At 51.0% G+C, this 23,431-nt stretch overlaps 2 protein-coding genes across 3 annotated transcripts; one reads left to right on the top strand and one right to left on the bottom strand.

The window, feature by feature from the left end:
* Positions 1-99: 99 nt before the first annotated feature.
* LOC309875747 (multiple myeloma tumor-associated protein 2 homolog) lies at positions 100-2,699 on the top strand. 2 transcript variants are annotated; one of them, XM_082755422.1, is made up of 9 exons: positions 100-115; positions 501-609; positions 706-856; positions 949-994; positions 1,103-1,185; positions 1,302-1,374; positions 1,547-1,626; positions 1,848-1,988; positions 2,064-2,699. In XM_082755422.1, exons 2-9 carry the CDS (start codon positions 516-518, stop codon positions 2,311-2,313), a joined length of 918 nt encoding a protein of 305 aa, XP_082611548.1. In that variant the 5' UTR covers positions 100-115; positions 501-515; the 3' UTR covers positions 2,314-2,699. The 2 variants fall into 2 exon arrangements, with proteins under 2 accessions (XP_082611548.1, XP_082611547.1); XM_082755421.1 differs by having other exon boundaries at positions 114-142.
* Positions 2,700-4,366: 1,667 nt separating this feature from the next.
* ARF1 (ARF GTPase 1) lies at positions 4,367-15,736 on the bottom strand. The gene is made up of 5 exons (XM_082753035.1): positions 15,605-15,736; positions 8,198-8,377; positions 7,456-7,566; positions 6,686-6,810; positions 4,367-5,977 (listed from the first exon to the last, which is right to left on the bottom strand). The coding sequence occupies exons 2-5, from the start codon at positions 8,343-8,345 to the stop codon at positions 5,816-5,818; spliced, it is 546 nt and encodes a 181-aa protein (XP_082609161.1). The 5' UTR covers positions 8,346-8,377; positions 15,605-15,736; the 3' UTR covers positions 4,367-5,815.
* Positions 15,737-23,431: the final 7,695 nt, after the last annotated feature.

Genomic DNA, 23,431 nt, shown 5'->3' with positions numbered 1-23,431 from the left:
TGGGCTGGTTTTGCCTTATTTCTCTCCCTCAGGGGGAGCTCCCCCCGCGGTGGTACAGCCCGATCCCCCCCCCTCCTTTATCTCCCCAGTGGTGGAAGCCGGGCGGGGCTGCGGGGTGAGCGGGGCCTGAGCGGCGCGGGAGGTGCGTGGGGGTGGAGGAGAGGGGGGAGGGGGGGACACCGGGAATAGAGGGGGGGATCCGGGCCCTGCCACCGCCTCCGAGCCCCCAGCGCCTTGCTGCTGGCGCTGCAGCCCCTCTCGGGTCTCCTCGCCGGGTGTGGGGGGCTTCTGGGCTTTGCTGACCACCCCCAACTCGTGTAACCGCCCCCCCTGAGCAATAGCAATGCATCCCTTTGCCCTCCCTCTGGGTTTTCTCCCCGATCTTTGCACGCAGGGTTTTGGGGCTTTTTTTGGGGGGTATCCTTGCTTTAAGCCTCCCCCCTACCCTCAATTATGGGGTGTGTGGGGGGGGGTAAAACAACGGGGGCTGACTCTTGCAGCGCGCCCCCGGCACCATGTTCGGCTCGTCCCGTGGCGGCGTGCGGGGGGGCCAGGACCAATTCAGCTGGGAGGACGTCAAGACGGACAAACAGAGGGAAAACTACCTGGGTAAGGATCCCCCACACCACCTTGGGGGGATGTTGGGGTGGAAAAAAAGGGGCAAAACACTTTGTGCCCCCCCCACACTAATTTATGTCCCCATAGGAAACTCCCTGATGGCCCCGGTGGGCCGCTGGCAGAAGGGCAAGGACCTGACGTGGTACGCCAAGAGCAAGAAGGAGGCCACCCCGCTGTCCCGCGAGGAGGAGCTGGCTGCTGTCCGCCTGGCCGAGCAGGAGGCCATGATGGCAGCACTGTGAGTTCCCCCCCCTCACAACCCTCCCCCAAAAAAATAAATCCTTGGGGCACCCCCCGGCACCCTTTGTCCCTTTTGTTTTTTTGTCGTAGGGGCTACAAGAACGTGAAGAGGCAGCCCACGGGGCTCAGCAAGGAGGTGAGGGGGTCCCCACGCCATCCCCTACAGGTTGGGCTGTCCCCCCCAGCTCTTTTTCTTTATTTTTTTTTTGGGGGGGTACACACGACCTGGTGCTCTCCCCCGCAGGACCTGGCCGAGGTGTGCAAGCGGGACGGCGCGGAGCGAGCTGAGAAGGACGTGGACCGGGTAGTGGGCTTGGGCAGCTCCAGGTGGGCACCGAGACGCCGCCTCTCAGAGCAGTTTTCTCTATTTTTTTTATCCTTATCATCATTTTTCACGTTTGTTTATTTTTTTTTATCATCATTTTTCACTTTTCTGTCCCCAGCGGCAGCGCCGGCCGGGTGATGCTCTCCAAAGAGGACAAGGAGGCGGCCAAGATGGGGCTCTCTGTCTTCACGGTACGTGCGTTTCCCGTTGTTCTTAACAACAACAAGCGACAGCTGTGGGCGTTTCAACTTGATCCCAAAGTTAATTTCCCCCTTTTAAGGGAAAATGCGCCTGTTTTGGGTAATTCAGAGCTTTGGGCAAGCCCGTGGACTCGCCCCGTGTTTCTTTCTCTCCAACCTCCAGCACCAGAAGGTCCCCGGCAGTCCTGAGGCGTCCGGCTCCAAGAGGAAGCAGGACAAGGAGGAGAAGGCGGAGGAGAAGCGGTGAGGGCTGGGGACGTCCCAGTGCCACCCAAGAATCCCCAAACCTTTGGAAATCCACCCCCAACCCCTCTGCTTTGACCCCAAAAGCCCTTTTTTTCCCTGCAGGCTTCTCCTTTACCGGGGGACCTGCAAGGGGAGTGCTTGGAGGGAGGGTTGGGGATGGGTTTTTGGGGAGAGGAAGGGGTTGGAGGGTCATGGCTGATTTCACCCTGACCCCACAGGACGGAGAGCGGCAAGAAAGCCAAAAAGGAGAAGAAGAAAAAGAAAAAGAAAAAACACAAGAAGGAGAAGAAAAAGGACAAACACCACAAGCGGGCGGCCTCCCCTTCCTCCTCCTCCTCCTCTCCGGACCGCGACGAGAGGTAACGGGGGCGCAGCGGGGCCGGGATGTCCCGGATGGGCGTCCCCAGCTCTGACCTTGCCCCCTATCCCCGCAGACACCACCGCAGGAAAGCCCAGGAGCGCCCCGAGGTGTCAAGACAGCGGCGCCGCCACGACACCACGGACTCCTCCTCCTCCTCTTCCTCCTCCAGCAGCGAGGAAGGCTCGGGCAGGAGCCCCTCGCGCCGCCCAGCCCGCAGGAGGGCAGCGTCCCTGCACCACAAGAGCAGGAAGAGGAGCAGGAGCCGCTCACCCCGTTCCCGTGGCGGGGCCAGGCAGCGCCACGACCCCGATTTGGATGACTGAGGGGCTTGGGGGGGGAAGAAACGCCGGAGATTTTCTATTTTTTAAGGTTATTCTGGAAATTAAAGCCACGGCTCTGCTGGCACAGCCCGCTCGGGGACTCCGGCACGGGAAAGCGGGAGAATGCTGGAAAAAAAGGAGCAAAACACCCAGCGGGGGGACCCAGGCGCCCTTTTCCTTGCTCCACGGGTCCGTTACCCCAAATTAAAACCCCACAGGCCTGGTGTAGCACTGGAAGCAGCACACGCGTGTTGGGGTTACATAGAGGGGATTTGGGTGCAGTTACTGTTTTTTTTTTTATTTTTTTTTTCCCCTTTTGATGCCCTCGAATGCTGGCAAAGCCTTTTTTAAGTTTACGAGCTGCAAAATAAAGGTGAAGCGGAGGCCGAGCAGGCTCTCTGATGCCGTGGGTGCTCGTTGGGGGTGCCCCAAGCAGGCTGCTAGTAGGAGACCCCCCACCCTGATCCTAAATTCTTTGATTTGGGGAGGTTCAGGCACGAGCCGCCACCTTCCCAGCAAAGGGAAAAAAAAAAAAAGGAGTGAGGGATGTGCCTTTTTTTGGCTGAGAAACGGCCTCTTTGGTTAAAAAGGAAACTACACAAATTAGAAATACTCCTCTGACAGGGAGGAGGAGCGGGACGGGACTGGGGTGTTTTACCCCTGCAGGATTTTAAACCTCAGACCCCAACCAAGGGGGATTTAGGTGAATCCGTGGGTTTTAAATCAAATCCTGGTTGCTGGGGAAGGGCTCATCTCGACAAGGGCCTCGTTTGTTTAATTAATGCTGCTTTTTCTGCTGCCCAGGACAGGGCTTTGGGGACAAAAGCCCCGCGCCCGGTGCTGTTGGCAGCGTTTTGGGGGCTTCGTCATCCCAGCGGGGTGCTGGTGCGGGGTGGGACCGGCCTCGCGTGCACAAGGGGCGCATTGAGCAGGGGGACACTCGGTGATAAAGCCCTTCTGTCCCTGCTGCCACTGCTTAACCCTGCTGCTGCTGCGGGGTTCTGCGTCCTGAGATGCTTTTTGGGGTGGAATCCCTATCCCAAACCTGTTTTTTCCATGGGATCGCTTATTTGGGGTCACCCCTTTGGGGTTTTCGGGGTCTGGGTGGTGCATGGTGCCTGCTGGGGGTACCCTGATGCAGGGTGGGGATGGTGCAGTGTGGCCACGCTGCCTGGGGAGGGTTAACAGGAACACGGTCCCGGGAGCTCCGGGCTGAAAAGGGAACTTAAAACCCCAAAGGCTGCACAGATCCCAGTGTGAGGCCCTGCAGTCTAAGGTGGAAAGGGGGTGCAGGAGCCTCAGCCCCTCCCCACCCTTTTGGAGCTGCCTCCTCCATGGGGGACTGATTCTCCGAGCTCCCCCAGCTCCGATAACATCAGCACCTTCACATCCATGCCCTCCTCTTCCTCCTCCTGGGCCCTTCAGGTTTTTTTAGGGCCAAGCAGCCCTGAATACCCATCCTGCCCAGCAGGGCGTGCTGAGATTGTGATTCAGAGCTCCAAATCCCAGGTGGGACGAAGGGTTTTGGAGGAGTAACCTGACTTACCAGAGTTTTGTAATTCCCTGGCAGTGTTTGCCCAACACTGTTTACACTTCACCACCGAGAACACAACCAGGGCTGAGCCCGGAATAAACCTGGAGCTGGGCAGAGCAACCACAGCACTCAAAACCTGTAACAGGGCAGCCAGGACCAGAATGAGCCTGCAGAAGGCAGGAGGGCAGCCCCAGAGCAGGCTGTGGAAGGGGAAAAAAGGAGTTTTAAAAAGACAGACTTTGTCCCCAAAACCGTATCAGCCCCAGAGGTTATTGTTAAGGAAGAAGCTGCTGGGGGCTGCTTAAGAAGCTCAACAGATGACCTCAAAGGACGCAAGAAGCAGCAGACCACCACCAGGCACCAGGACACACAAGACTGCCGCCCGCTTCCTCACTTAAAAAAGGAAAAAAAAAAAGGTAAATATGAGATCTTAAAATTTTCACAGAGCTTGTGATGCGGTACTGCTTCCATTTAGCCCTCACTCAAGCCTAAAAGGGGATACAAAATGACATGATACCAGTGCAAGTTTCATGAAACTTTTTATTCAACAAGTATTTCATTATGATTCTGCCAAGATGATCAAATGAACAGCCAGGCATAAAAAACATGAAATAGTTAAGAGATTTTATTCTAATAGCTTTAATTACAGTGCTTGTTTGTCGAAATGAAAACTGAAAACAAGTATACAAAACAGTTGATTACTAATCGTGTATTGAAAGCAATAAAGGTTTCCACAACACTAAACAAACCAGTTCTGATAGTTCCTCAAGTTAAAGTTTTAACAGCTCCAGCTTCTTCAGTGTTTATCAAAATACAAAAGAAAAAGTAAAGAGGTCTTTTTTTTTTTAATCGGATGGCAAATCTGAACCTTGCAGTATGAGGGATGCCAAGGGTTTTCACACATATACAGATATGGGATTGTTCCAAAATGGGATTGAGTACTTCTAGAGTGGAATGACTCTCCTAACTCTCATGCTTTTTTTTTTTTTGTTTTCCCCTAGACACTATACATAGATGTTTGGTGTTTCTCATGGCAATTCTTACTTAAGTACAGTACTTTCTGACTATAGAGCTTAGGACTAGTACAGGCTGTGCTTTCTGTGGAAAAAAGTTTGCCTTCTGGAGTGGTTTACACACAAGAAAAGTACAAAACACTTTTTTGACAAATACGACAGGCTAAAAAAATGTGACTTCCAGAAATGATTCAAGTTCAATGGAAGTGGTAAATCTCACCTGAACCCAAAAGTCAGAAGTTTAGGATGAGTCTGTGTGCTCAGCTAAACCAGGTCCGACAAATCTTTTTAACGAGCAGGAACAAACACGAGCACGTCGGATGAGCTACAGAAAGCGCCAGAGATCTGTTAGCTACAGGCTGTGCTTTGACCAGGTGAAGCCAGGCGGGTGTCAAATCCCTGCCTCACCGGTTCAAAAGAATCAAGAGTCACCGCGTCAGAGCTAGAACAGCAGAAGCTATGTCAAACCTTTGTGTGTTCAAGTGTTTTTATACTTTTCCTCGACTATTTAAAAAAGAAAATACAGAATTCAGGTTAAAAACCAGCCACCAAAATGGATCTCACAGATCTCACAACCCAGCCGGGATAGTATTCAGCTCTACTGCACGAGGACCGCTGGCAACCCTTATGGTAATCCACTTAATCCCTTCCAAGTACTAAACAGTGAGTTGATTTTTTACAATAAAAAAGCTGAGTAATATTGCATAGGAGTACCAGAAACTGCCTCATTGGAAACAAAAACTATTTACATTAAATAAGAAACCTAACTGTTTTCAGGCTTGGATTTGCCACATTTACAGCATGATGCAATATATACTGTGACAAAAGAAATGAAAACAGCTTCCGGCACTCGATACCACAAAGTAGCACAGTTTGCCACATTAGAGTAAAGCGAAGGGCGAATAGGAGGAAATAAGAGGGAGGGGTGGAAAAAGAGGGAAGAGGAAGGTTTATGGTTTCATTTCTGGTTTCGGAGCTGATTGGACAACCAGTCCAGTCCTTCATAGAGACCGTCTCCGCTAGTGGCACAGGTTGCCTGGATGTACCAGTTCCTGTGACGAAGAGAATGCAGTCCAAGTTTGTCTGTGATTTCCGCTGCATTCATCGCGTTGGGCAGGTCCTGGAGGGAGGAAGAAGAGTCATTTTCTCTCCTAGCACCAGAGGAGGAACGCCCATCTTCCTAACAGTTTGATCATCAGCTTTAAAGCCATTGAAATAAAAAATTTAAAGCTTCTCAATTCATCTTTCAGAAAAACCCAGAGAAATAAATTTATATTCAAGCTATTTTGCCTATACCAAAGTTTTCAAAGGTTTAAAAACATAACCAAGGGCACTGCTGGCAGCATCACCAAATACTGCCTTCAGAAAACAGAAGCAAACTGGCTGACGCTTGGATCAAGCCCCCGGGCCCTTCTGATCTGCCCCCAGCCTGCTTACAGCTCACGGCCCTTTCATTCACTTTCTTTCCACTCAGGAAGTGTTTTCTGCAACTGCAGTAATGATTTCACCTCAGCTTTTATCACAAGGTGCTCGGCTGAGCGCTGCTTCTGTTTATAGCCCGCCTTTCGTGATTCTAAAAAGGCTCACGCAGGTTTTTCGCCCGTCACATCGGAGCCTGCACAAGCAACGTCGCAGCATGCTCTTCCTTCTCTAAGCTCACTTACAGAAGGCGCCCTGAGAGGCGTTTGAGAGGGTTTGTTGTCTTCTGCAAAGCTGAAGAGACACTTACTGAGCGTATCTATTACACCGAAACCACAAATCTGAGCTCACTCACAGATATATCCCATGTTTTCAGGGTTTCTTACAAAGCCACCCTCCTCGGGCATACCTGTTTGTTAGCAAACACTAATAAAACGGCATCTCTAAGCTCATCTTCTGCCAACATTCTCATGAGCTCTTCTCTGGCCTCGTTCACTCGTTCTCTGTCATTGCTGTCAACCACAAAAATCAGACCTAGGAGCAAGCAAAGAGTGGGAATAAGCACACACCGAATACTACTGCCAGGGGACACCTGCTGCTGGAGATCAGAGCTAAGTTTTGAAGGAGTAACGCAGAATATACCTGAAAAAGCAGTTTGTATTATTGCAATCTCATGTCTGAAAGCCTGCTGCTGTTGAGAGCTGGTAAAAGCGAGCAGCTCACCGCTTTTGTGTTTTTGGAGCTCGTGTGCTTTATCTACATAACCACTCGATACTTTCCAACGAGTAGCAACTCTTGAAATCCTGTGACAGGGCTCGAACGCACGCGCGCTACAAAGGCAGAGCAGTGAAAGAAGTGACAAGCTCTCGGCTCACGGGGCTGTTGAAGTTTGTAGGAACTGACAAGCAGTAAAAGGCTGCTTTGAAGTGCAGGCTGAGAGCGACGATGCTTATAGAAGAAGAGCAGAAATTGTGAGTTCTGATTCTGATGGACAAGATTGGTCTCTGCATTTCCTTCCAGCCCTCTTTAAACAAGCAGGAGCTTAATATAAGAGGCACACAAACACACCCTGTAGTAACCTGTACTCCCCACCACCCCAAGAAGCAGACAAGATTATTATAGCACGGACACTAGAAGCTTTATATCCTGGAAACCCGTGAATTAGGCGTCAGGACTCACCTTGTGTGTTCTGGAAATAATGGCGCCAGAGCGGTCTGATCTTATCCTGGCCGCCGACATCCCACACTGTGAAGCTGATGTTCTTGTATTCTACCGTTTCCACGTTGAAACCTAAAATAGAAATCGTGGCAAAGTCCCGGTTAAACATAGGTGGCCTGTACCTGTTTTATTTACCAAGTCACACTCAATGTCGTTACTAAAAATGTTAACCTTAAGCTTTAGATCTACTTTAAGCAGGCAGTCTCTCAGTGCATCCCTTGTAACGTTGGGATGGGGGTTCTCTAGAACTTCTAGAACCACCAGCCCATCACAATTAATGAACTTAACAGCTGGACTGCTACCTGAGCAGCTAAAAAAATGCAGAACAAACTACATTATGTTGAAAAAAAGGCAACTCCAGGCTTCTGAGGAGAACAAATGATGCATGGCTCAGATATTCAGTTCTCAGCTGACTACCCGAGGCCACAGTGTGCCTTGAAGGCATGCAGCCCAACCTGCTGCGGGCCACGAAGGGTCATTCCCCAAGGGACTGAAGGAAAAAACAACAAAACCAGTGTAATCCCCTCCCATGCCAGAAGATTTGGCAGAGATTTGTTCATAGCATGGGATTTAACCACGTTTGTTCTGGCAGTCAGGGCTCAGCACCCAGTCCCCTTACATTGGGGTGGCAGTGGGGTAAGGCACTGCTGCAAACAGGACCCAAACCTCAAGGCAAGCCTTTAAATACACGTAAAAGTCTTACCTATAGTTGGGATAGTAGTTACTATTTCACCAAGTTTCAGTTTGTACAAGATAGTAGTCTTTCCTGCAGCATCCAGACCAACCATGAGGATCCGCATTTCTTTTTTGCCAAAGAGGCCTTTGAAGAGGTTTGCGAAAATATTTCCCATGGCTGAGATATGTTTTCACTGGCCAGTGAAGTCTGGAGAAGAGAGACCACAGCATCACTCGTCAGTTACCGACGGCGTGCTCTGAGCAGGGCACAGCCACCAAAATATCCCCAGGCCATACAAACCCTGAGAGATACCCCGACCCGAGCACAGGGTTTGTTCCCCACATGAAGTTTTCAACATGTTCTTCTCTTTTCCCTGTTTAGCTGTGCCTTCTTGGAGGAGGAAACTCTGAGTACAGCTTGGATTCCCTCCTACTCAAACAGTTTCCTTCCTCCCGAACCCTGAGGAAGTGCCCTGTGAGCACAATGTGAGCGCAATTGCTTTCATTAACACCACCGACCTTCTTTACGGAGCAAATCCATGGGTTTTGACACAACTACCAAAATTAAGAAGTCCATTACAAAAGCCAGGTTTAGAAACAGATGCTTCTTTCTTCACTTTGGATCCCAGGACATCCTGAGTTGGAAGGGATCCCCAAGGACCATCGAGTCCAGCTCCTGGGGCCCCAAGGGAGTACCCCAAAATCAGACCACATATCTGAGCGCCCTCTCCCAACTCTTTTTCTTGCTCACAAGTGATTGATGCCACCAGGATCTCCCCGGCTAGGCGCTGGGGCACTGCCTCACCCTGCCCACACCAAGCCCTTGGGACGGGTCCACCCTTACCACCACTTCTCCACCCCAAACCTTGCCCCTGCAGAGTTCAAACCACCCAGAGCTGTCACTCTGCTCACCCAGGAGGAGAAAATCAGCCTGAAAGCTTTACAGCCAGATGTAGCTGGGACATCACACATTTTTCTTGCTGCTTAGTCTAAAAATTCAGATGCAAGTTGAAGAGAAAAAGAGAAAAGACCGAGGCCAACTGAAACCCAGTGCTTGTTGCGTGCTTGAAACAGAATTCTCACTGCAGTGTATCTCACAGCACATCTGCGTGAGACAATTAGATAATATTGAAGTGAGAAGTGCTCTCCAGACCAAAATTTTGCCTTTTTAGCCCTGTGCTGCAGATTTCCCAAGGCTGGCTTCCTCGCTCAGCGCTGGGGAAGGCCCATGGAGTTTGCTGGGACCAGTTTTTAACCCCGAAGTTAAGCCTGTGCCACAAAGCGAGTCACGTGCCTGAGAGCAAAGCAGCCTCGCAGCGAGGTCCAGAGTCCACTCCAAAGTTCCCGACTGACATCAAGCACTGACTCGCTGGAGGAACTCGAGTCACAGATTCGTTTATTTTATGTGACTGAAGTTCAGCGGGATTGAAACTTTAGCACTGAGCTCCTCTCTAACCCAGGCAGGGCAGCCCGTGGATGAAAACCAAGCGAGAAGTTCAGAAGTAAAATTTCGGGATGAAACCATTTCTGTCGCATTTCTGAAGCAGCACGGGGAATATTCACCTGCCACATCCATCTGTGGAAGCGATATAAACAGGAAAGTTGAGGAGGAAGCAGAGAAGGCAGCTCTGCCCCAGTCCCTGTTTATCCAAGCCGCTCACACAGAGGCAAACCAACACAACGCCCCTCCTGGGACACGCTCCCTGCCTGAATTTGTCACTTCACACCACGAGGAAAAGCTCCTCGAGTTCCTTCCTCTCCTCCTCGAGGACATCCTCAGCCACACCAGCACCAGAACCCGACCTGCAGTCCAGGGCTCTGCTTTTCAGCAGCGTGTCTGCCTCGTTTCAGCCCGTTAGCTGGACCAGGAGAACACACACACACTGAAGATACGGGGAAATTCAAGACCCTGGTAGGTTTACTGAGTGATCCCGTCACTTTTCAGGCATCTTCAAACATTTCCCATCTGTGAAGACCTGCCAAAATGTTATATGCATGCTATATACAAAAATACCTTCTGCTTTTCCTTAAATGTTGCCAATAATTAGTGAACTGATTGTTTTAGAGGCTCAACAAGCCCAATGAGATGCCTGAAATCATAACGAGAAACCTACTGCTTGCGAGCTGCTTACACTTTGTGAGCACATCTTCAGAAGATGTCTCCAAGCAGCTGCCAGAGCAGGCAGCCCGGTGCCTGTTACAGCGACGCAGCTCATGGTAAGAGCTTGAATTCGCCTTTATTAATTGCAGAGGGTTGAATAAAAGCTCTGAGGAGTATCTCAAGACCTAAGATCATTCAACATTTAATCTCCTGGAGCAGTTTGCACTTAACCACCCGTTAATGCCTTTCAGGGCTGTTTCATTCAGAGCATCTCTCTCGCGGAGCCACCGCATGATACAGGAAGCGCGGCTGCATTGCCACAACTCTGCTGAATCTCAGTCCTACACCTCTGGAAAAAGTTTTCTGTGGGTTAAATTTCACGAAGCCAGGAGTTGCAACATCCTCTCAACACACCGTAACAAAGTCAGGGCTTATTTTGTTAGGCAAAGGACAGGAGAGGAACATTTATCTCTCTCATACGTACCAACGCTTCCCACAGAAGGCTGCCAAAGCAGAATAAATTGCCAGCACAGCGACAAAAGCTGCTTCACGCCATCATTTTGGCACCCTGGTCTCTGTAACTGATAACATCAGCAGCAAGATCAGCCAAGACAAGCTCGATTCTCTGAGGTGCAGAAGGCAAACCACCAAAACCTCCTTATCGAGGACATTTCCATCTTTTTTCAGTGCCCCCTTTCCACGAGGGGCAGCCACGGCATCACAAAGCTGGACCCCCTCACGGCACTGACCCTAAATCCCACCTAAAAACCCAGGCAGTGAAATGGGAACACCACAGGCACAGGGTTACCAAAAAGCTGTCCCCGGGCAGCTTGTAGGGCCGGGGTTTAATGGGCGATGCTGGCTGGCCCTGATGATCTCTGGGGGCTTTTCCAGCCTCACTGATTCTTTCTGGACCTTGTTCTGTTTGCTGAGGGACCCGTGGCAAGGAACGCCGGTGCGCTGACAGCAGCAGCCTGTTTGCCATCCCAAATACGTCTCCATTTCGAGGAGGCTGCTTGCCACTGGGCTAACCATTAACTCCGCACCTCTAATTGAAAGAAAAAATAACCAAACCCATCTTTCCTAAACTGGGATTAACAAACAGATCACATCACTCACAGGAAAAGAAAATTCTATTTGTTACTTCACAGAGATTTCAATTTAAAAGCCAGCCAGGTCTTACCAGTTAGCCAGTATCATCTTTTCTGCTTTGTCACATTCTAGAAGATGCTAAAAGCAGCAAGATATTAGACACCAAAAACATCACCAAGGCCACGTGTGAAGGGGAGGTGAGAAAACTTCTTAAAATTCAGGCTGAGCAGCTGTTGCTGGTGTTACACACGAGAACAGGTGAAGAACAGGAACACAGATGAACTCAGCAGCTTGTTCCTTACAACACAGAGTGTGATTGAATCACATGAGAAGCAAGCCAAGAAGGAACAAACCCCTGCTGGAGGTTTAGGATCAAGCTAGGCCCACAGCAGCTCAACCCTGCAGGCACAGGCAGCTATGTACAGCTGGAGTTTTTACATCTGGAGCCATTTCTTTACAGATTTAAATTCTCTGTTGCTCAAAATTTGGGCAAACTGTGATCAATCCCTTTCTGTACACAGCCAGGGTGGCCCCGAAGCCAACTGCTCACCTCCAGTTGTGCCCGGCTATTTTTAGGCGCTGTTTGCTGGCCCTCCACACGTGATGACCCGAGGGAAAGATGCCCCAGTGTCAACAGGAGCCCTGCTAACGGGGCCTTCACGCTGGGATTTGGCTGGGTTTGGGTTCCTCAAGGCTATTCCCAGGTCATCAGGCACAAGATAGAGGGGTAGCTACCGAGCCTGCGGGGTTCTTCCACCAACAGGGAGTTATCTGGACTCAATATCCCTAAAATAAAGGCAGCCCCGAGAACTTCTCAGAGGTTTTCATTCCTAAAAGGTCCCAATGACCCCATAGCCATACCCGTTAAAACCAGGGGAGTGTTTGAGGGACCCCAACCACTGCAGAGGTTTCCCCCACTGCATATTGGGGGTATTTCTGCCAAGTGTGAAGTGGACCCAATGTCCCCAGGGGGCAGAAATTTGGTGTTTGTCCCTCAGAGGAGCTTAGTGTAGGATACGTACCCTGTAGTGCCATGTAAAATAGAAGTTCAGGGCTTGGAACCGTGCTGCCAGGCAGAGGCACTGCTGAATTTGGCCTCCAAAGGCTTCAACTGATCAGCTAAAGGCAGCCTTTGGGGCGATGACATTTCCTACACACCACAAGAACTCACTCCTGAAGGACCAGGAGGAGTAAAACAAGAAGTCTGGAGCAAGCCAGAGGTCACAAACCAAACCCATCACCTTAAGCTCACCTGGATCTAGGGGAACGAGCTACTTCTGTCGCACAGCAAAATCTCCACCGATTTTAAGGAACCATACACGACTCAAAAAACAGGCAAACCAACACAGAGGAGAAAACATCTGGCCTGAAAAATATTTTTCTGAAGGCTCCACCAGGTGCTGCTCATGGCTTTGGATAACACAAATCCATCACCTCCCCGCAGACTGCTCAGGGAATAAGGTGGTGCCAGCAGCGTGTTTGTGACACCCCAATTTGATCCTAACTTCACACTCCTCCAATAAATTGAGGCTGTGCTGCTGGGGGAGGGAGAATCACAAAGCATTTCTCTGCAGGGTTTAAGGCCGAACCATTCCCGAGTTTAAAACCCTTCAGAGCTAAGCCAAACACCCCGTTATTCCTTCCTAGCAGCCGGGCAGTAAGTCAACATTTATATGGGAAATGGCAAGAACTCACAGGAGAGCCCCGGTAATTAAATCGGCTTTCGGTTTGGGGGAAAAAATGTCAAAGCAGAGCCTACACAGCGGGTTGGGTATGAGATCAGCGCCTGCGTGAGAGTTTTAGACGCGTTTCATCAGAACTGAAACGTCAGCACAAGCAGCACCATGGTCCTCCAATGTCTGCACACACTAGAAAGGAGAAACAAAAACGGATACTCGCAAGCCGAAAGGAAAATATGCTGAATGACACAAAAACCAGCTGCTGTAGTAGGAAGCTGATTCTAAACTTCTTTACTCATCAGTTAATAAAGGGAGGAACAGCAGAGGAGGGTGCGAGCTCTGATACAGGCTCTACGGCACCCCAGCAGCAGAAGTTTTGAAGGATTTCCAGAAGGAATCAAACTGTTCCTTCGAAGAAAAAGTGAACTCGTGCTCACCGACTTCAGCCACTGCAAGGAAATATTGATTCCTGGGAGGGCTGCTGAAACCCGCAAGAATTCTAGCATGAAAGTCCCTCCTGGCACATCCCAGCAGCTTTTATTTCTAATAAAAGCCTTTTCTTATTAAAGAGAGGGCTTTCTTTAAACAGCAGCACTGCAGATTCAGCTGGAATCTGGTATCGGGAGCTTCTCCTTTCACCAATTCAGGTAATTGACAGTTTATCTGATAATTACGCCTTGGTGAGATGTACGAACGCTGCTTGAAGCTGATTTTTAACCCGTGTAACGAGCACAACCCAACGAGCTGGACGAGGACACCAATCCAGCCCCCACCCTGCTCTCTCTCAGCACCAGTGCAGCGCTTCAGCCCAGTCCCCTGCCAGCTCTGGGTTCTATTTCACCACCAGGCAACCTCCAAAATCGTGCCTCAGCCCCCTGGGGAGCTCCTTCCCTCCAGGTGTTTGCGCTGTAACCCTACTCCGGGCTCCTAAAGGTACAATCCAGCAGCTACGGTGTCCGCCACAAGCTGCTGGAGCAGGAGAGGCTGCTCTGAGCGGGGATGACATCTGCTTGAGTCATTTTGACGCCCGATGCGCTCCCGCAGCGGAGGAGTCGGTGAACTCGGCAAACCACAGGGGCGTAAGAGGTTCAAGCGAGGCAAGTTCCCTCACCCCATCACCCAGCGTCATTACCACAACACACAAAGCAGTCCAGCAGGGTTCTCGGGCACTGCTGGGGCATTTTAAGCATAGGGAACACGCAGCGTCCTACCAGCCTCCCGAATTTTCGTTTCCAAGAACCCCTTTCTGTATCTGTACGATTACCAGGACTTGTTTCGACAAGCTGATTACAAAATCCAGGAACAAAAGCCAAGAAGCAATCCTCTAGTTCAGCTGGAGTTCCTTTTTTCCCTCCCCTACATAAAGGCTTCAAATCAGGAGCAAAAAATAGCAATAAGCACGCCGCCGAGCGACCTTGAGCAAAAACTCTGACTCGATTCCTTTGCCTGAAAAATAAGGTTAATGGGATATGCTGCAAGGGGGTTTTGTCGGCCTCCCTGCTTGCAAAACAAAGTTCAAAGTATTAGATAAACAGTTCCCATCTTTGCTATTGACCAAGCTGTATTTCCAAACAAGCCCTCTGGATACAACCCTAATCAACCTGTGGAATTTGCTTTGGCAGGAGCCTCGCAGCACAGCAGCAAGGTCAATGTCAAACGCAACATTTGGGCAGTTTTTATGACCTGCCGGGGCTTTGTCACGCTGCAATGGGGCAAATGATGAACGAGGTTCCCGTTCCTTGCCTCTCCCTTTGTCGGACGGAGGCTGTCAGCCCCAAGCATCACACTTACTACTTACAGAGACATAATATGGTGGTTTTAGAGTATAATATCATTGCACTGGGAGCTGCTGTGCCATGGAAGAGCCATCTCCCAAACCTCCAAGCCCAAGTGCTGGATGTCCGCCACTTTCATGTGGTGGTGGCCAGCCCCTCGCAGCACAACCTCCCTCGGCCGAGCTTCCCCCGAACTTTATCCACCCACCCACCCCCCTCCTCTCCCCGGCCCCACCTCTCCGAGGCCCCTCCGAGGAAGAGGAAGGGGAGGCAAAGCTCCTTCGGGCGGGGCCGGAATGCGGGAGCGTGGGGCAGGCAGGCCGGCCCGGTTAATCCCTCCGGTAGGGGGAGCGGCGAGGCGGTTCCCCCTTCCCTTCGGCTCCCCGGAGAGAAAAAGAAGGGGAAAAAAAAAGAGAAAAAGGAAGAAAAAGGAGGAAAAAGGGAGTGGGAGGAGGAGATGGAAGGAGCCCCCCAGTGGCCGGGGGGCAGCTCCGGGCCCTGCCCCGCCGCTCCCCGGGCCCAACCCCGAGGCCTGGCTGCGGAACCTGGAGCCGGAGCCGTGAGGGAAGCGGGGCAGAGCGGCCGGGAGCGGCCCCGCCGAAGCCGTGAGGGAACGCGGGGAGCGCGGCCTGAGGCGGCCCCGCCGCCCCCCCCCTCAGCGCCCAGGCCTCAGGCGCCTCAGGCCCCCCTCAGGCCGCAACCCCCGTGCGGGCGGGCGGCGGCTGAGGTGAGGAAAAGAGGGGGAAAAAGGGAAGGGAAAGGAAGCCGGGAAGGGCTCGGGGACCCACCGGGGAAGGCCGGCGCTGCCGCGGGCGCTGCGCTCGCTGTCCCCGGGCCGTGCCGCTCGGAGCCGCCCGCCCTGCGCCGCTCGCCGCCCAGGCACACAAGATGGCGGCGCTCGGCGGCCACGTCAGTGCCAGCCCCGCGCGGGGCACGATGGGAAAAAGGCGGGCGGGGAGGGGAAGGAGGAGGGGCTTGGGGTGTGGACACGCCCACTCGATGACACGCCCATATATGGGTGGGGTGGGCACGCCCACTTTTTTTGGCCACGCCCCTTTTCGGGGCCGGGGGGGAATGGGGGAAAAAGGGGGGAAATGGGGGAAGGGAAGGGAAAGGGGGGAAAGGGGAAAAAAGGGGAAAAAGGGGAGGAAGGGGGAAAAAGGGGAAGAGGAGGAAAATGTGGGGAAAGGGGGAAAAAAGGGGGAAAAGGGGGAAAAGAGGGGAATAGGGGGGAAGAGGGGAAAAGGGGAAAAAGGAGGGAAATGGGGGAAAAGAGGGGAAAAGGGCGGAAGGGGGAAAAAAGCGGAGAAATGGGGAAAAGGGGGGAAATGGGGAAGAAGGGCAACGAGGGAAAAGGGGGAGGAAGAGGGGAAAAGAGGAACAAGGGGGGAAAAGGGGGGAAAGGGGAAGAGGGGGAAAACGTGGGAAAAGGGGAAAAAGGTGGAAAAGGGGGGGAAAGGGGAAATAAAGGGGAAGTGGGGAAAGGGGAGGAAAGAGGGGAAAAGGGGGCAAACGTGGGAAAAGGGGGGAAACTTGGGAAAAGGGGAAAAAAGATGGAAAAGGGGAAAAAAGATGGAAATGGGGGAAAAGGAGGGAATGGGGGAAAAAGGGGGAGAAATGGGGAAAAGGGGGGAAATGGGGAAGAAGGGGAACAAGGGAAAAGGGGGGGAAGAGGGGAAAGGGGGAAAAAGGGGGGGAAAGGGGAAGAGGGGAAAAAGGTGGAAAAGGAGGAAAAAGATGGAAAAGGGAGGAAAGGGGAAAAAAGGGGGAAGGGGGAACAGGGGAAAAGTGGGGAGAAAGGGGGCAAACTTGGGACAAGGGGGAAAAAGGTGGAAAAGGCGGGGAAAGGAGGGAAATGGGGAAAAGAGGAAAAGGGAAGAAAGGGAGAAAGGGGAGAAAATGTGGAAAAAGGGGAAAAGGAGAAAAGGGGGGAAAAAGTGGGAAAGGGGGAAAAAGGGGAAGAGGGTGAAAACATGGGAAAAGGGGGAAAATTGTGGAAAAGGGGAAAAAGAAGAGAAAGGAAGGAAAACAGGAAGAAAGAAAAAAAGGGGGGAAGAGGATAAAGGGAGAAGTGGGGAGAAGGGAGAAAACGGGGAAAAGGGGGGAAAGGGGGAAAAAAGGGGAAAAGGGGAAGAGGTGGAAAATGTGGTAAGGGGGAATAAGGGGGGAAAAGGCAAAAAAGGAGGGGAAAAAGGGAAAAGGGAAAAGGAAAAAAAGAAAAAGGGGGGAAAGGGGAAAAAGGGAGAGAAATGGGGAAAAGGGGAGAAAATGAGGAAAAAGGGGGAAGGGTAAAATTGGAAAAAGGAGGGGAAGGGGGGAAAAGGGGAACGGGAAATGTGTGAAAAGAAAAAAGGTGGCAAAGGGAGAAGAAGAGGGAAAGGAGGGAAAAGGGGGGAAGGGGGAAAAAAGGAAAAATGGAGGAAAATGGGGGAAAAAGGAGAAATGGGGAAAAAGGGGGAAAGGGGAAAAGGGAGAAAATGTGTAAAAGTGGGGGAAAATGGAGGAAAAAGGGGAAAAGAAGAAAAAAAAGGGAAAAGGAAAAAGGGGGAAAGAGTAGAAAGGGGGGTAAGGAGGAAAAGGGGCAAAATTAGGGGAAAAGGAAGCCTTGCCCTCATCTTCTGCTACTCAGGGATGCGCCTGAGGCTTGGGCACGTACCTGAAAGCTGCCCTTGCGCCCCGCCATGGGGGCTAAAAAGGAAAAAAAAAATAAAATTTTTGGTTTAACAATACAAAAGCTCGGAGGTTGGCGTAGCAAATGCATGCGGTAACGTCGGGATGATTTCCTTTCTGTTTTGGGTAACCTCGAGGGAAACCGAGGTCGTGTGCTGTCCCAGGTTGACTTCTCGATAAATCCTTTATTAAAGACAGGCTGGGGAGTTCTGAGAGGCAGCGAGAAGCCACAAAAATGGCTTATTTCAAGATCTTTCCCCAGTGGTTATAGCAAATGAGCACCCCAAAGCCTTCCATTCGCCTGCCAAATGGGGCTGAAACGGTGCAGCAGCCAAAAACCTTACACGAGGGAGGACAGAGGGCCTGGATCCTACAACCTCTTTCCCTAAAAAAATAAATAAAAAAAATTAATCAGGTGATGCAGGAGAGGGCGATGGCAACGGTGGTGCTGGAAAAGCAAAGCCACGAAGAGAAAACAAAAATATATATTTTTTATAATTTATATATATATATTTTTATATATATAAACAACCTTTCCCATATGCACATCCTAAAGTGACAATAGGGGATGGCGCTTCTATCGCCAAGCCTTTGACGAACAGTCCATATTTCCCATCCCACACCCACAGAGATTACTGCAAGGCTTTCACGAGCTTGCTTTTGGCACATCCCCTTTTTTCTCAGCTCACATTTTTCTTCTTCAGGCTCCTTGTGGTGCCCGAAGCTGAGCGCAGAAGCATCCCCAAACACCGCCGCTGCCAAACGGGGCCGGGGACTCGGTGGTGAAGGACGTGGAAAAAAAAAAAAAGCCCCAGATGCTCAAATCCCCCTTGTTTGTCCTGCCAAATTCTGCCGTCAGGAGAATTTCCTGCAAAAGGTTGAGAAGTTGCACCCCTGGGCAGCAAAACCCCACCGGTGCGCGTGTCCCCCATAGCCAGCTCCCCCTACAAGCTGAGCACCCGCTTGTTTCACAGCCGGGTCCCCACGCCTGGACTCTGAACCAGATCAGGACGATGCTCTGCACTAAAAATAACTTTTTTTTTTTTCTTTTCTTTTTTTTTTTTTCTTTTTCTGGTGGGTTATTTTTAACCCGGAGCAGCTTCTCGCTCTAACTCAACGCGGGGAGGAGGCGCTCACCCCATCGCCTCTCGCCTGTCCTTGCAAAACCCCAGCTGATGTGGGGGGGGGTCAGACCAGGCTGGGTGCAGGGCTTTTGGGGTTTATTTCATCCTTTTCATCCCCGAGAGAGCCCGTGCCTTGCAGAGGTTCCCCCAAGAGGAATTTGTCCCCTTCGGTCTGAGTCACGGCTGCTGTGATGCAAGCTGAGCGCTCTGCCCGGTGACTCATGGCGTTTGGAGGAAGAAGGAGGCTTCTTTCTGCTGCTGGCAGGGCAGGAGTGTTGGCACCTTATTTTTCTGTGAAAAAAACAGTTTTGGGAAAAAGACAAAATTGAGAGGGGTTCCCTGGGGGGCACGCTGGGTGCTCTCAGGGTGGCTTTTTTCACGCAACCCCCTTGGGGCTGTTCAGTTTTCCTCCCCGCCGGCAGCCTCGGATGACACATCTGCTGCGGAGCTACGCCCTGTTCTCCTGACTTTTTGGGGAAAAAAAGTCTTAAAATAATAATAAAAAAGTATGTAAAAGGAGATTTTCTGAGGTTATAAAAACATCACCCCCAGTGTTTGCTTGAGCGACGCTTTTCCTTTGGCATCTGTCCCAGGAAAAAAAAAAACACCATGGGTAGAGTTTACTTTAACTCCAGGTCCCCCAAAGTGATCTTTTTCCTCAGTGTGAGCACCTTGTTTTTATCGAGATATTATTGAGATATTGATATTTTTTTATTATCTTCTGCTTGTGTCCAAGAGTGGTGGTGTGAACACATCCCTCTGAGCAGGTGGCAGTGATGTCCAGCTGGAGAATCCCTCCTGGTGGTGATGGTGAAATCATTTTGGGGTATTTTGGGGTGATGCTGGGGCAGACACCCATGTTCTGCTCTCTGCTCTGCAAGGCCATGTTACTGGGTCAGGGATGTCTCACCTCTGAGTCTCATTTTGGGGTGAGAATCACACTTACAGCAGCTGAGAAATTACTCTCCAACAGCTGTTTGCTACCTTACCTACTAAAAAAATAATCAGTATGTGCATTTGGAGGCATTTGGTCACCTATCAGTGGGGCTGGGCTTTGAAAAGCCTCAGATCTACCACACTTTGCCATCCTGGAAGGTGGAAATGAAGAAAAAAACAAGCAGAACTCTATATGGTCCCCTCAATAGGCAGCAGAGGAACAAGAGCTTGCAGCAAAAGCTTTCATTTTGCCAAGGTTTCTCCCTGGCAGAAGGACCCACGCACCTAAGAGCATCTCAGATGTGGGGAGTTGGAAGCAGAGCAGCTCTCCGCCTATGACACCAACTCCCTCGGGATGGTGGGCAAGTGACTGCAGCTCTCTCTGCCTCATTTATTATTTTTTTTCTCTCCTTATTTCAGAAATAGCTATGCTTCGTGACTCGGGGACGTGCAGTGCAACCTGCTGGGAAGCAGAGCTTTGTGTAATGCTCGTGCTGCTAATTTTTGGTGATGCCGCTGACACCTCTGGATAATGCTCTCAGTTGCTTGTGCAAGGGGATGATGCCTCGTTAAGCAGCCTTGCGGTGTCTTTTGGTACGTGGGGAGGATGAGTTAGGCAAGATAAGTTGGTTCTTCTGCTGTCATTTGTTCATCCCCCCTCCCTTCAGCTGCTACAGGCAGATGTCCCTGCTGAGCCAGTCCTTCAGCTCTTGCTCAGGTCAGTGGAGATAAAAGGGAGTGATTCACCCCTCCTGCTCCAGACATCAGCTCCAGGAGGTCTCCATCACCTACCATCAACCATCCCTACCATCAACCATCCCTTCCATTGCCTCTCCATCCAGCATCCCCAGGAAGGCTCTGGGGAAGATGTCCATGACCAGCCTTGGGTGATGCGTGAGGCTTTGCCGTGCTCCCGGCATCATTTAGACCCCAAGCACTTCATTTGCTCAGCATCCAGGCTGGAAAACACTCTCCAGCAGGATGCTTTGCCTGGGAAATGCTTTGCAACCTGCTCAGCCTGCACCTGAAACTCAAAGGCTGTGGTCGAGAGGTGCTGCTGGCTGTGCCTTCTCCACAGAGCACGTTAAATATAGAGGTGCCACCACCGACACCAAGTACATCTGATAACATTTGGGGCATCTGCAGTGGCAGCAGAAACATATTCCTGAGTGTGCACCTGGGGTATCTTCACACACTGCCACTGTCCTCCTTTCTGCTCCTTTTTTTAGGCAGTCAGACCTTCCAGTGAAGGGCACGAGGTGTTGGCAGATGAGCCGAATTCACCGATATGTCAACTGGGTGCGTGCAGGAGATGCTGTGGCAACAGCATCCCAAATGCTCAGAGCTGTGTCCCAGCTGAGCCTGCTTGGTGTTTAGGAGCATGCAGCAGTGTTGTTATTGGGCCCATAATGGCCTTTGGGCTAGGACTTGAAAAGCGGAGACTCAGGTCCTGATAATGGCGGTGGTTGGTGCCATGAATGGTCTCTCTCTTTCTTCCTCATATTTAATCTAAATCTACCATTTTTAGTTTAAGGCCATTACTCCATGTCCTGTCACCACACCCCCTGACCAAGAGTCCCTCCCCAGCTCTCCTGCAGCCCCCTTTAGGCCCTGGCAGGCCACTGGGAGGTCTCCCGGGAGCCTTCCCCTCTCCAGGCTGAACAACCCCAACTCCCTCAGCCTGGCTCCACAGCAGAGGGGCTCCAGCCTCTGAGCATCCTCGTGGCCTCCTCTGGACAAACAAAGTTGTCTCTGGCCTTAGGGTGTCCCTGGCGCCAGCCATGCCACACCAGTGCTGCTAGTCCTTCCAACCCAGAAACGTGGCGGGTCTACGTGATTACTTCTGGCACCAAGTATGTAATGGGATCGGCTCCTGAGGTCTGCTTGGTCTTCCTGGAATCCTTGAGTCTCGTGGATGAATAGATTAGCTCCTGTGACCTGGATAACTTGGGGCTGCTGTGGGGATTGAAAATATGCTCTAATGGGGAGACCTGTGAAGATCCCACAGCCTGCCCCACAGACACTGGCTCCCAGAGCTGGGGACGTCCCTCTGGGCACTGCAAGGCCCAGAAGAGCAAGGAGACTGAGCTACAGCCTCACAGCACGTGTGGGACCAGGGCTTCCTAAAACTTTGCTAGAAGGAAGAGTTACAGCCATTTGGGGAGGTTGTAGGCCTCAATTTAAGTCTCTGGGCTGCTGCTGGTGCAGCGTTGCCCATGAAGACTTTGCTCTCTGCAAAGGAGGATCTCAGGGGAGATGCTGTCCCAGTATAAAGTCAAAAGATAAGAGCTTTAAAATGTCCCATTTGGAGAGCTTTGCACAGTTTTATGGAGCTCCATCAGGGAAAGCTGTCTGCCCACCACCAGGGTACCACGCTGTTCTGATGTAGCACGTCCTCATGCTTTTAATGACCATGCACAGCTGTGATATTTCACCTCTAGCTGCACAATGCCCTGAAATCCCTTTGCTAGCAAAACTACCACCTCTGAAACACTAATATTGTCTTCTGCCACCCCTGGCTTCTTCCAAAATTATCCCAGTTAATTAGCTGTAACGGAGAGAGCCCCAGCTCTCCTTCTGAAGTCACTTGGCTACGAAGGTATACAAGAAAATGTCACACCAGAGGTATCAAGGTTATTATAATTTTTATTTTTTTATTTTTTTTTTCCTGGACGGGAATGAAATTTCAGCTGTTCTCCATCATCAAAACCTCATTAAGTCTCGCAGCCACTAATTGAGATGCCCCAACCTGACAACTTGCGTCAAAGGGGAAGGCAGCGGTCGCCCTGGGACCCGCCGATCAATGTCGCAGCCGTCCCAGGCCCACGCTGAACTTTGACCGCCTGCAAGAATGACGGCGATTGTTTCAGCTGTGAGGAGAAAGATGGAAACCTGCCTAATTATAACATCAATGTCAGGTCGCATACCCTCACCGGACACCTGCGGGATGGAAAAAAAAAGCAGACAGAGACTCTTGGGGTCCGGCTTGTGTGAAACTACTCGAGTTGTCGTGGCTGCTCTGGGCTCTCCAGGCTGTAAAGCTTCACCTTGTGGAGTTTTGTTTGTCCAGCAACTCTTTTATAGAAATATGGAGCTACACATTGCAGAAAAATTGCAATATGAATGACAGCAGGAGTGAGAAGTGACGATATGCAAGGGAAATCCTGGGCCTTGCAGCAAGATTTGCAAAGCAGATGGGTTTGGGGTTGGTGCAAGGAGGCTGCCGGAGGAAGGACTGCAGAGAAGGTTTTGGGGTCAGTAATAAGCTACATGTATAGTATGGGAAAAGAGGTAAAAAGATGTCAGATACCTAAATCACTGCAGGATGGGATCATTTCATTTTGTTTTGCCTGACTGCAAGGTGTTCATCCCAAGCTATGTTCATTCCCTGCTCCCTTTTACAGTCACTGCAGAGAACCATTGATCTGAGGGTGTAATTCATCCATCTTCCAGACACCTGAGATGATGGCTGGACCAGAGACCTCCAGAGGAGCCACCAGCCTTCACTTCGGTGCTGTTGTCTTCATTTAATCAAATCTCCTTGCATGGCAGGAGAAAGATGAGCAGGGCTAGAGGTGAGAGGCCCTGGGCTGATGTTCTCCACCTGGCATTATGCAAAGATCAGGTGAGATGTGGGGGGGTCTCATAGCAGTCCCTAAGGAAATCTTCATCTCAGACCCTGGAGCCACAACATCCCTTCCGTGGAGGTGGCTTGCCTGTTCTCCATGCACATTTTGGGTCTCAACCTCCTGCATTACCAAACAGGCCCCAAAATCTGCAGCAGGTTTTCTACCTGATGAATGGGTATTCCTGGCCTAACCCCTGCAATGTAACAGGTTCCCGTGAGTTTTTAAACTTTATCACAGTTTTGGCACTATCTCAATA

The sequence above is a fragment of the Aythya marila genome, assembly GCF_965140915.1.
Source record: "Aythya marila genome assembly, chromosome: 2".
Taxonomy (NCBI): Eukaryota; Metazoa; Chordata; class Aves; order Anseriformes; family Anatidae; genus Aythya; species Aythya marila.
Note: the sequence above shows the minus strand (reverse complement) of the source record. Positions and strands in the feature narration are given on the sequence as shown.

Coding starts and splice junctions, on each gene's coding strand:
- LOC309875747 (XM_082755422.1), top strand. CDS start 516: ATGTTCGGCTCGTCCCGTGGCGGCGTGCGGGGGGGCCAGGACCAATTC. Junction 995..1,102: donor CCACGGGGCTCAGCAAGGAG/GTGAGGGGGTCC, acceptor TCTCCCCCGCAG/GACCTGGCCGAGGTGTGCAA. Junction 1,627..1,847: donor GAGAAGGCGGAGGAGAAGCG/GTGAGGGCTGGG, acceptor CTGACCCCACAG/GACGGAGAGCGGCAAGAAAG.
- ARF1 (XM_082753035.1), bottom strand. CDS start 8,345: ATGGGAAATATTTTCGCAAACCTCTTCAAAGGCCTCTTTGGCAAAAAA. Junction 7,567..8,197: donor AACTACTATCCCAACTATAG/GTAAGACTTTTA, acceptor TTTCTATTTTAG/GTTTCAACGTGGAAACGGTA. Junction 6,811..7,455: donor TTATTTCCAGAACACACAAG/GTGAGTCCTGAC, acceptor GCTTGCTCCTAG/GTCTGATTTTTGTGGTTGAC.